General features: G+C 48.3%; 1 protein-coding gene across 3 annotated transcripts in view; it reads right to left on the bottom strand.

Moving 5' to 3' along the window:
• EGF (epidermal growth factor) overlaps positions 1-13218 on the bottom strand; it is a 208156-nt gene that overhangs the window by 141745 nt on the left and 53193 nt on the right. For 2 of the 3 annotated variants that reach the window (XM_029596110.1, XM_029596125.1), the window contains exon 3: positions 12637-12815. In XM_029596110.1, the coding sequence (XP_029451970.1) occupies positions 12637-12815 (179 nt within the window). Of the gene's footprint in view, positions 1-12636; positions 12816-13218 lie in introns of those variants that run through there. The other variant, XM_029596117.1, reaches the window with a different exon arrangement.

The following is a 13218-nucleotide window of genomic DNA, read 5'->3' as shown; positions in this document are numbered from 1 at the left end:
AAGAGGTAAACGGGTGGGGTGCGTGCAGTCCGCCTGGAGGATTCAAACCGGCGGCGGGTTCGGTGGGACCGGGGGTGGTTTCGGCGCATCCCCCACCCCTTTCGCGGGGGGGCGGGGAACGCCTCCCGGACGGCCCCGGCCCCGTCCAGGAATAAAAAAAATAAAGTAAATATATAAAATCAATAAGTACGTAAGGGAAAGTTGAAAACAACTTTCAAGAGCGAGTTCAAAAGGGCGGGAAACCGTTAAAAGTTAAACGGGTGGGGTGCGTGCAGTCCGCCTGGAGGATTGAACCCGGCGGGTTCGGTGGGACCGGGGGTGGTTTCGGCGCATCCCCCACCCCTTTCGCGGGGGGGCGGGGAACGCCTCCCGGACGGCCCCGGCCCCGTCCAGGAATAAAAAAAATAAAGTAAATATATAAAATCAATAAGTACGTAAGGGAAAGTTGAAAACAACTTTCAAGAGCGAGTTCAAAAGGGCGGGAAACCGTTAAGAGTTAAACGGGTGAGGTGCGTGCAGTCCACCTGGAGGATTGAACCCGGCGGGTTCGGTGGGACCGGGGGTGGTTTCGGCGCATCCCCCACCCCTTTCGCGGGGGGGCGGGGAACGCCTCCCGGACGGCCCCGGCCCCGTCCAGGAATAAAAAAATAAAGTAAATATATAAAATCAATAAGTACGTAAGGGAAAGTTGAAAATAACTTTCAAGAGCGAGTTCAAAAGGGCGGGAAACCGTTAAGAGGTAAACGGGTGGGGTGCGTGCAGTCCGCCTGGAGGATTCAACCCGGCGGCGGGTTCGGTGGGACCGGGGGGGTTTCGGCGCATCCCCCACCCCTTTCGCGGGGGGGCGGGGAACGCCTCCCGGACGGCCGCAGGGCGCATTTCCTCCGCGGCGGAGCGCCGCAACCGGCTCCGTGTCGGCTGGGAAGGCCCAGGGGGGGCAGGTGGGCCGCCGCTCCGGCGGCGCGTGTTATAGCCCCCCCTGGCAGCAGCTTTGCCGTTTCCCCCGCCGTTTCCTCCTTCCCCTTTGCCAACTGTTTAGTCTTAACCTCATTCACTACATCTATGCAGACGATGTTCAGATTCTTATTCCCATAACAGAATCTATTAAGAAAGCCATCGCACTTTGGAACAACAGCTTACAAGCCGAAGCCACCACTAATCTCCTCAACAGTCTAAACCTGGTCCTCAATGCCTCTAAAACTAAACTCCTCTTCATTTCCTACAAGCAAGAAAACCTCCCATCTCAGATCCATCACAAACACCTTCTCACCCACAACCATGTGAGAGACCTGGGAGTAATTATAGACAACCGTCTTCACCTAAAGAATATGATCCAAACCACAACTGTAAGATATAATATTATATCTTAATGGGCCTCGACAAAGGAAACTCTTTCCTATTGATCTTGTTAGACCTTTCCGCAGCGTTCGACACGGTCAACCACGCCATCCTCCTAAACCAGCTTTCGTCCATAGGAATCAGCGGCACCGTCCGATCCTGGTTCAAAACGTTTCTCAATAACAGAGGTTACAAAGTTAAACTCCAAAACAAGGAATCCTCAAGATTTGACTCTGTCATAGGAGTCCCTCAAGGTTCTTGATTATCTCCGACCCTATTTAATATCTATCTTCTTCCTCTCTGCCAACTTCTTACCGACCTCAATCTAAAGTACTTCCTTTACGCAGATGATATTGAAATCATCATCCATATCAAAGACACATACTCTAAAACTCTTGACTACTGGGAAACATGCCACCAGAAAATCAAACAAGTAGTAAACAACCTACACCTCATCTTAAACTCATCCAAGACAGAAATCCTACTCATCTCTCCTGAAAACAATATCTCCAACACTACTCTTCCCACCAACCTACCTACCACACAAGTTACAGACTTAGGAGTGATAATAGACAACCGGCTAAACTTCAAGGCACATATCAACAAAACAACCAAAGACTGCTTCTATAAACTCCAGGTTCGGAAGAGGATAAGACCTCTTTTCCATGCTCAAGACTTCAGAACGATCATCCAAGCAGTCATTTTTGCGAAATTAGACTACTGCAGTTCCCTATTGCTAGGTCTGCCCTCATCCTATTCCAAACCACTACAGATGGTTCAAAATTCAGCAGCCCGATTACTAACAGGCGCAAGAAAGAGAGACCACATATCTCCCATTCTGAAAGAGTTACATTGGCTACCCGTCCACTTCCGTATCATCTATAAAGCCATATGTGTCATCTTCAAAACTATTCATCAACGCATCTTATGCACTTTAGCTGATGACAAAGGAATCGGAAAATCTCTCAGAAATAAGAATACGCGTGGGAACACAAGGTCTGGATGAACAGGCACATCATTTGAGGACAGATGTCAATCCCAGCTAGGGACACAAGCAGCGTAGGAAAAGAAACTAACCAGGATTCCCTCAGTAACGGCGAGTGAAGAGGGAAGAGCCCAGCGCCGAATCTCCGCCACTCCGGGTTCGGGGATCTGAACCCGACTCCCTTTCGATCGGCCGAGGACGACGGAGGCCATCGCCCGTCCCTTCCGAACGGCGCTCGCCTATCTGTTAGGACCGGCTGACCCATGTTGAACTGCTGTTCACATGGAACCCTTCTCCACTTCGGCCTTGAAGAAGAATGCTCAGTCTGTTTAAAAGAACAAAATTAACGGACCCACTCAAGGACTATGCTCAGTCTGTTTAAAAGAACACAATTAACGGACCCACTCTGAAGGTCAATGCTCAGTCTGTTTAAAATAGCAATATCAACAGACCCACTCTGAAGGACAATGCTCAGTCTGTTTAAAATAACAAAATGGAACTGCCCAGCTAGGGACACAAGGCCTGGAGGAACAGGCACATCATTGGTGGACAGAGGTCAATCCCGGCTAGGGACACAAGGCCTGGAGGGACAGGCAGGCACAGCAATGGAGTTAAAACACCAGTAGAAACACAATGCCTGGAGGTACAGGCAGGAACAGCAACGGAGTTAAAACACTTGTGGGAACACAAGGCCTGGAGGAACAGGCACATCATTGGAGGACAGAGGTCAATCCCAGCTAGGGACACAAGTCGCATAGGAAAAGAAACTGACCAGGATTCCCTCAGTAACGGCGAGTGAAGAGGGAAGAGCCCAGCGCCGATTCTCCACCACTCCGGGTTCGTGGATCTGAACCCGATTCCCTTTCGATCAGCCGAGGACGACGGAGGCCATCGCCCGTCCCTTCCGAACGGCGCTCGCCTATCTGTTAGGACCGGCTGACCCATGTTGAACTGCTGTTCACATGGAACCCTTCTCCACTTCGGCCTTGAAGAAGAAAGCTCAGTCTGTTTAAAATAAGAAAATTAACGGACCCACTCTGAAGGACCATGCTCAGTCTGTTTAAAAGAACAAAATTAACGGACCCACTCAAGGACTATGCTCAGTCTGTTTAAAATAAGAAAATTAACGGACCCACTCTGAAGGTCAATGCTCAGTCTGTTTAAAATAGCAATATCAACAGACCCACTCTGAAGGACAATGCTCAGTCTGTTTAAAATAACCAAATGGAACTGCCCAGCTAGGAACACAATGCCTGGAGGTACAGGCAGGAACAGCAACGGAGTTAAAACACTTGTGGGAACACTAGGGCTGCACAGTAGATGCCGGTCAGACACAGCGATTCATGTCAAGAACATGTGCTGCAGTGCTTACTGCTTACATTATCTTGAGCATAGGAGGCAATTGGAACTGCTGCAAGGCTCCTTTCAATAGCTTTTATTCATCTTGCCATTCACAAGGAAAATCGGGAAAGCCAAGCAATGGCAGGTTTACTTTCAAAAACACTAGCATTTCCATCAAGACCGGTGAAAGCCTTGAGCGGTGAGGGCTCATGATATCCCCTGTCATTGAAAAAACACGTTCACTGGGCACACTTGTTGGTGGACATGACAGATATCCTTCAGCCACTTTGGCTAGGTGTGGCCAGACAGTGGACTTGTGTGCCCAATATGCCAGCGGATCTGTCTGCGTGTTCTCTATCGGCTCTGAGAGATACCGTTTCACTGACAGCTCTGCTGCTGTCTCCTCCTGTGCTTGGGAGGGCTGAGAGTCACTCAATCCAGTTACTTTCTCTCTCGCCTGTTGCACTACTGATGTATCTTTATGGCCAACATGCCTTGGGCGTTCTGACGTTGAGGTGGAGGCACTAGTAATAGTATCTGTCACTGACACAGTCCTTCTCCTGCCAGGGCTAGCAGCAGCACAACTCTGTGACGTGCCTGCTGTTTCCACCTGTGCTTCAAGCCTAATCTGTCTCCGCCTATGGTGCTCCTGTTCACGGACCTGTGCTAACAACAGCTCCTTCACAAATGACAGACAATTGGTCTGTAGGGCGATTTTACCTTTCACACGGGGATCACAGACAGAGGCGAGCATGTATGTGCTGTCCTCTGTTAAAGGCCTTAATCTGTCTTTCACCTGCTGCTGCAAAACGTCCACACACTGCAGCACCTCAGCAGTCATTCCCTCTTGCCGTTTAATGCCTTCCAAATGGTCATCCAGGAATTTCACTATAGGGATGATGTCAGCCAAGGTGGAACTTCTGGAACTCAGCTCCTCCGTGACGTCCTTGAAGGGCTGCAGGATTTTTAACAGCTGACTCATGACTAACCAATCGTGATGCCCTAGGGGATTCTGTACACCTATGTCTATTGTACCAGAAAGTTCATGAAGGGGTGTCTGCAGCTCCAATAACCTCTCCAGCATCATAAAGGTGGAATTCCACCGGGTAGGAACGTCTTGAATGAGACGCTTCTCGGGCATATCCAAAGCAGTCTGATTTTCTCGGAGAACCTGCCCCGCCCTGACACTTCTGTGGAAGTGTGCTGCTATGTTCCTGCACTTGTGTATTAACCGACGCAGGTATTCAGTCTCCTTGTCCTTGGACTCCAAGCCCAAACCTGACTTCACTACCAGATGCAGAGTGTGTGCAAAACATCGGATGTTCTTAAACCGCCCATCGCTTATTGCCTTAACCATGTTTGCACCGTTGTCTGTGACAAAAAAGCCTGCCCGCGTTTTACTGTCTCGCTGGTGTACTTTCCAGCTCGCCAGCATCTTTCTGATGCATGCTAGAATATTGGCAGCGGTATGGGAATGGTCCGTCAGGTGGGTGTTCAGTAAAGCCCACCTCCACCCTGATGCTTGTTCAGTAATAGAGCTGCTGGCTGCCCCTGCCTCTGCCATGTCCCACCAGTGTGCTGTCAGAGAGAGGTAAGAGTGTGCAGCATTCATGGCGGTCCAGATATCGCAGGTGAAATGCACTCTTCCGTCTGCCTTACCTAGCAGTGCTTGCAGGCGACTGACACAGTGCTTGTACAGGCTGGGGATGACCTTTCTACTAAATGTGGTTCTGGAGGGGACTTTGTAATTTGGAAGTACGACCTTCAAGAAACGTTTGAAACCCACATTCTCAACTAACTGCAGGGGCTGGTCATCAAGGGCAATCATTTCCCCAATGCTCCTGGTTACTACTTTTGCGGCTGCCTGCCTCCTACCCCGGGATAGCGTTACCGCACTCCACCCCATTTCCTCCATGGTGCATTGTCGCTTCTCCCACATGTCAGTGGGTTTCTGGCCTGCCGCCTGACTGCTAGAAGGGTATGAGGGCGTGGGCTGACTCTGCTGCTTTCCTACCACTGCACCCTGGTTGGAAGGGGAAGGGGTCCCCTGACGGAAAATGCTACCATCCCCAGATGGCAGTAATCTTGTTGGGTGTTGCCTCTTAACATGATACTCCATGCCAAAATTTGACAGATGTCCCAGTTGCTTGCCTCTGCTAATATCCCTGGCACAGTAATTACACCGAGCATAACGCGGGTCTTCTGTCACTTTAAAATGTGCCCAGATCGCAGATTTCTTTTGTGATCCTCCTCTCTTTCCCGCCCTGGGGGTGGATGGTGGCACTGGAGTTGAGGTACTACTGGGTGTGGGTGGTGCACCCACTGCACCCGGCGAAGCAATGCCAGCGGGGGCAACAGTCACCCTCTGTCTCCCTTCTGACAGCTCTTCCTCCTCCTCGATATCAGTGGAATGTCTCCCCTGCCGCAGATTTCTGGAGGTGGAGGCTAAAACAGGACTAACTGACAATTCTACCGAAGATTGCTCAGGTATTACATCTTCCGTTTCTGATGAGAATCCCATCCAAGAAGATTCTTCTTCTGAATCAGAAGCTAACAGTGCCAGCGCTACCTTGTCACCGCAAAGTTTTGCAGGACACTTCTGTCCCCTGGCTGCTCTTGGGTGTGTAACTTTTGTCTGGCTAGACTCTGCCTCCTCTTCACTCTCCTCCAAAACTACAGTGCCAGAAACAGGTGCTGGCGATTGCAAAGTTTCATGGTCTGATTTCTTTTTTTTTGCCATGGAACTGCCATCCCCTACAAAGACGTTTGATTGCGACAGTTGCCTTTTTACCTGTACTGGTGGTGTTGCGCTGGTGTCTTTTGCGGTGCCTCCGCTGCCATTCCCACTAAGTCGCTTGCATCTCCCTTTCCCTGACATTATGGATTTAATGTCAATGAGTACTAGTGGTAACACTGCCCACTGTCCCACAATAATAATGTTCGGTCAGTTTAAAATAACTAAATTAACAGACCCACTCAAGAAGAATGCTCAGTCTGTTTAAAATAACAAAATGAACGGACCAAGTCAAGGACAATGCGGTTAAGTCTGTTTAAAAATAGCAGATTGAACAGACTCGCTGAAGGCCAATCTTCACTCTGTTTACAATGCCCACTGCCTCACTGCCTGCCTGGCAATGCACGGAATGTGTCTGTCTGTGTGTGTGCAGTGAGTGCACAGAGAACAAGCTTCCTTTTCAGTAGATATGAGGCAGGGTACTCCCAGCCCTGGAACTGCTGCCCACCCAGCACTGAACCACTCAAGGACAATGCGGTTAAGTCTGTTTAAAAATAACAAATTGAACAGACTCGCTTAAGGCCAATCTTCACTCTGTTTATGCCCACTGCCTGCCTGGCAATGCACGGAATGTGTCTGTCTGTGTGTGTGCAGTGAGTGCACAGAGAACAAGCTTCCTTTTCAGTAGATATGAGACAGGGTACTCCCAGCCCTGGAACTGCTGCCCACCCAGCACTGAACCACTCAAGGAGAATGCTTTTAAGTCTGTTTAAAAATAGCAGATTGAACAGACTCGCTGAAGGCCAATCTTCACTCTGTTTACAATGCCCACTGCCTCACTGCCTGCCTGGCAATGCACGGAATGTGTCTGTCTGTGTGTGTGCAGTGAGTGCACAGAGAACAAGCTTCCTTTTCAGTAGATATGAGGCAGGGTACTCCCAGCCCTGGAACTGCTGCCCACCCAGCACTGAACCACTCAAGGAGAATGCTTTTAAGTCTGTTTAAAAATAGCAAATGTAACAGACTCGCTGAAGGGCAATGTTCACTCTGTTTACAATGCCCACTGCCTCACTGCCTGCCTGGCAATGCACGGAATGTGTCTGTCTGTGTGTGTGCAGTGAGTGCACAGAGAACAAGCTTCCTTTTCAGTAGATATGAGGCAGGGTACTCCCAGCCCTGGAACTGCTGCCCACCCAGCACTGAACCACTCAAGGAGAATGCTTTTAAGTCTGTTTAAAAATAGCAGAATGTAACAGACTCGCTGAAGGGCAATGTTCACTCTGTTTACAATGCCCACTGCCTCACTGCCTGCCTGGCAATGCACGGAATGTGTCTGTCTGTGTGTGTGCAGTGAGTGCACAGAGAACAAGCTTCCTTTTCAGTAGATATGAGGCAGGGTACTCCCAGCCCTGGAACTGCTGCCCACCCAGCACTGAACCACTCAAGGACAATGCGGTTAAGTCTGTTTAAAAATAACAAATTGAACAGACTCGCTTAAGGCCAATCTTCACTCTGTTTATGCCCACTGCCTGCCTGGCAATGCACGGAATGTGTCTGTCTGTGTGTGTGCAGTGAGTGCACAGAGAACAAGCTTCCTTTTCAGTAGATATGAGGCAGGGTACTCCCAGCCCTGGAACTGCTGCCCACCCAGCACTGAACCACTCAAGGACAATGCGGTTAAGTCTGTTTAAAAATAACAAATTGAACAGACTCGCTTAAGGCCAATCTTCACTCTGTTTATGCCCACTGCCTGCCTGGCAATGCACGGAATGTGTCTGTCTGTGTGTGTGCAGTGAGTGCACAGAGAACAAGCTTCCTTTTCAGTAGATATGAGGCAGGGTACTCCCAGCCCTGGAACTGCTGCCCACCCAGCACTGAACCACTCAAGGAGAATGCTTTTAAGTCTGTTTAAAAATAGCAAATGTAACAGACTCGCTGAAGGGCAATGTTCACTCTGTTTACAATGCCCACTGCCTCACTGCCTGCCTGGCAATGCACGGAATGTGTCTGTCTGTGTGTGTGCAGTGAGTGCACAGAGAACAAGCTTCCTTTTCAGTAGATATGAGGCAGGGTACTCCCAGCCCTGGAACTGCTGCCCACCCAGCACTGAACCACTCAAGGAGAATGCTTTTAAGTCTGTTTAAAAATAGCAAATGTAACAGACTCGCTGAAGGGCAATGTTCACTCTGTTTACAATGCCCACTGCCTCACTGTCTGCCTGGCAATGCACAGAATGTGTCTGTCTGTGTGCACTGCAGTGCACATAGAACTAAAGTATATATGAGGCAGGGTATTCCCAGCCTTGGAACTGCTGCCCAGTGCCCACCCAGCACTGAACCACTCAAGGAGAATGCTTTTAAGTCTGTTTAAAAATAGCAAATGTAACAGACTCGCTGAAGGGCAATGTTCACTCTGTTTACAATGCCCACTGCCTCACTGTCTGCCTGGCAATGCACGGAATGTGTCTGTCTGTGTGCACTGCAGTGCACATAGAACTAAAGTAGATATGAGGCAGAGTACTCCCAGCCCTGGAACTGCTGCCCAGCCAGCACTGAACCACTCAAGGAGAATGCTTTTAAGTCTGTTTAAAAATAGCAGATTGAATAGACTCGCTGAAGGCCAATCTTCACTCTGTTTACAATGCCCACTGCCTCACTGCCTGCCTGGCAATGCACGGAATGTGTCTGTCTGTGTGTGTGCAGTGAGTGCACAGAGAACAAGCTTCCTTTTCAGTAGATATGAGGCAGGGTACTCCCAGCCCTGGAACTGCTGCCCACCCAGCACTGAACCACTCAAGGACAATGCGGTTAAGTCTGTTTAAAAATAGCAAATGTAACAGACTCGCTGAAGGGCAATGTTCACTCTGTTTACAATGCCCACTGCCTCACTGCCTGCCTGGCAATGCACGGAATGTGTCTGTCTGTGTGCACTGCAGTGCACATAGAACTAAAGTAGATATGAGGCAGGGTACTCCCAGCACTGGAACTGCTGCCCACCCAGCACTGAACCACTGAAGGAGAATGTGTTCACTCTGTTTACAATGCCCACTGCCTCACTGCCTGCCTGGCAATGCACGGAATGTGTCTGTCTGTGTGTGTGCAGTGAGTGCACAGAGAACAAGCTTCCTTTTCAGTAGATATGAGGCAGAGTACTGCCAGTGCCAGCCCTGGCACTGCCCACCCAGCACTGAACCACTCAAGGAGAATGCTTTTAAGTCTGTTTAAAAATAGCAAATGTAACAGACTCGCTGAAGGGCAATGTTCACTCTGTTTACAATGCCCACTGCCTCACTGTCTGCCTGGCAATGCACGGAATGTGTCTGTCTGTGTGCACTGCAGTGCACATAGAACTAAAGTATATATGAGGCAGGGTATTCCCAGCCCTGGAACTGCTGCCCAGTGCCCACCCAGCACTGAACCACTCAAGGAGAATGCTTTTAAGTCTGTTTAAAAATAGCAAATGTAACAGACTCGCTGAAGGGCAATGTTCACTCTGTTTACAATGCCCACTGCCTCACTGTCTGCCTGGCAATGCACAGAATGTGTCTGTCTGTGTGCACTGCAGTGCACATAGAACTAAAGTATATATGAGGCAGGGTATTCCCAGCCTTGGAACTGCTGCCCAGTGCCCACCCAGCACTGAACCACTCAAGGAGAATGCTTTTAAGTCTGTTTAAAAATAGCAAATGTAACAGACTCGCTGAAGGGCAATGTTCACTCTGTTTACAATGCCCACTGCCTCACTGTCTGCCTGGCAATGCACGGAATGTGTCTGTCTGTGTGCACTGCAGTGCACATAGAACTAAAGTAGATATGAGGCAGAGTACTCCCAGCCCTGGAACTGCTGCCCAGCCAGCACTGAACCACTCAAGGAGAATGCTTTTAAGTCTGTTTAAAAATAGCAAATATGAGGCAGAGTACTGCCAGCCCTGCCTGGCACTGCCCAGGATAAAATGTACAGACTCACTCAATAAGAATGTTCTTTTTTTTTTTTCCCTAACAAAGAATCTGTTCTGTGTTGTCTATCAAATCTGGTTCTGTTCTGTGTTGTCTATCAAATCGGGTTCTGCTATCTTCTCTGCCTCAGCCTGCCTAAGCCCACCCTGCACGATCCCGATCCCACCTCCCCACTGAATCGCTGACAATGTCCGTCAGTCCTCGTGCTGCTGCTGCTTTTATAGTGCTGCTGGCTCGTCAGGAAATCCTCAGAGAAGCACGGAATGACAGCGCGATTCGCTGCATTCAGTGCTTCTCTGAAAAGGTGAACGCAGATTCGCTGCGTTCCGGTATCCATGCCGACCTGTCCCACCCTTTCCTGTGAGTCACTGAGACTCACAGGACAGGGTCAGACAGGTTGGCATAGGTTACCGCAGGGGCGCCGCCATTTTCAGGTAATCCGGGGCTCCGAGCTCGAGTCGCAGGTAATGGCGGCGAGAAAGCGCGCGCATGGCGATTCGCCGTATCCGACATATCTATGTTCATTTATGTCGGAAATCTGCTCGTATACGCCCCATCTTTTTTTTAAGTAAAAAAAAAAAATTGAGTTGCGTTTTCCATATGCGGTCAATCCGAATGCACATCCCTAGTAAATATTAAATAGAGTAGAAGAGAGGGAAAAGCTTTGTGGGACTCCTTGAGAAAGGGGGTGATGGGGGGACTCTGCATTGCCGATTTTAACAGAAAATTTTCTGTTGGCTAGGTATGAGGCGAACCAGAGCAGGGCTGTACCAGAGATGCCAATCTCGGCGAGGCGGGAAAGCATGAGGTTGTGACTGATGGTATCTAATGCGGCGGAGATGTCAAGGAGTGCCAGAATGTAGCTTTGTCCTTGGCCCATGCCTAAGAAAAGGGTGTCTAAGAGGGCAAGGAGGAGGGTTTCCGTATTTAGATTTTTTCGAAAGCCAAACTGGGATGGGTGGAGGATATTGCTATCATCAAGGTAGTCCATGAGTTGAGTATTAACCACTTTTTCCATAATTTTGGCAATAAATGGAAGATTGGAAATGGGGCAGTAGTTCGAAGGGTCTTGGGGGTCCAGAGAGGGTTTTTTGATGAGGGGTTTGACAATTGCATGTTTCAGAGAGTCTGGGACTAAGCCCGAGGTTAGGGAACAATTGATAATGTCAGCTAAAGGTTTCGCCATGGCGTTGGGAATAGATAAGAGCGTTTTTGTGGGGATGGTGTCAGTGGGGTGGGAAGCTGGTTTAAGTTTTTTTTAGGATCTAGTCTATTTCCTTTGAAGAGGTAAGGTCAAGGGAGCTAAGATTGGTGTTGGTAGTGGTGGAGGTGATGGGTATGGGAAGGGGGTTGTTGGGGAATCTACGAAGGATGTTTGCTATTTTATTGTGGAAGAATGAGGCAAGCTCTTCACTTTTTTGGGGGGCTTCCTTGTCAGGGATGCTGGGGGGTATAGGTTTCGTAATGTCAGAGACGAATGGAGAATAGAGCTTTGGGGTTGTACATGTAATTGCGTATTTTGGCTGCAAAGAAATCTCGTTTCGCATTGAGTGTGGCAAGTCTGTAGGTGTATAGGGAGGATTTGTATATGGCCGCTAGATGCGGGGAGGGATTTTTGCGCCAGTTTCTTTCTTTCATACGGAGATTGGTTTTCATAGTTTTGAGTTCAGGTGTGTTCCAAGGGGATTTTTTTTGGGTACAATGTTGAGTATATTTTATGCTGGTTCATTTAAAAAAAAAAGAAATTCCCTGGGTAGTTTCGCTTTCCACATTCGCTGCAAGCGCAGGCAGTGAACGCAGAGTGGGTCATTCTGTTACAGCCCACCTGAAGCTGACAGCAAACACGTGCATAGGGTTGCACCAGTTTTCCAAGGAAACCTGCAGGCGTCAGGGACGCAGTGAAAACTATGCCTGTCAAACCACCCTGCACACAATTGCATCTGCTGTTGCATGCACAGACATCTTTCAGGAAATGTTATGTTCATACTTTTGCGAGTGAAAAAAAGCACAGAAGTGCTAAGCCCCCTCCCCAACCACACCCCCGGGACCGCCTCTGCTCAGTCCCAGTGCACTTATGTGCATCCATGACATACGTGTGTATGTTTACCCACATAGCGGATGAGTAATTTCATAGCAGGCCATTTCCGTAGGGGAAGTATCGTTTTTATCCATGGAAATATCCTATGAAATTTACCCTCACAGTGTCCTGCCACTGCGATTAAATATAAGAGCATTTCTCCATAGTGCTAGCATCCTGGTTTTGCCTGGAAAGCTCTGCCTACCTTTCAACAGCATCAACAGCCAGGCCCGTGGGGTGGACTAAACTGAGAAGGGTTGTGGAATTCTTTCCATTCAGGTCTGTTGATTCAATGCTTCTCTTCTGCTGGTTGGCCCAAAGAATGACTTTTTTAATCCAGTCTATTGCAAATCCTAAAACTCCTTTTTTAACAAAACTCACCTTCTGTAAAATGAAAATAAAACAAAAGCTAAAAGACTGTGTTAACGGAACAGAAATACAGTGACATTCCATACATAGGATTTCCAATCTAGAAAACTGTTCTGATATATTTCTTTGTTTATGTATTTATCTGTTGGTGTTTTTACTTGCTTGGAAACCAAAAAAGCCCTCCGAGCAAGGAACAACAGATTTACATACAAAAATTAAAATACATACAAGCAACAATAAATCAGTGAAATCATTAACCAATCAAGATTCAAATTCAAATGATAACAATTAAATCAAATAATAAGCAACATTAATAAGAGCTAACCCAAAAATAAAATCAGATTTATATAAATTAACAGAGTAATCATCATCTTCCAGTAACCAAAAACAATTACCTTCACATCAAAAAATATTATTT

Source organism: Rhinatrema bivittatum, chromosome 1, assembly GCF_901001135.1.
Source record: "Rhinatrema bivittatum chromosome 1, aRhiBiv1.1, whole genome shotgun sequence".
NCBI classification, from domain to species: Eukaryota; Metazoa; Chordata; class Amphibia; order Gymnophiona; family Rhinatrematidae; genus Rhinatrema; species Rhinatrema bivittatum.
Note: the sequence above shows the minus strand (reverse complement) of the source record. Positions and strands in the feature narration are given on the sequence as shown.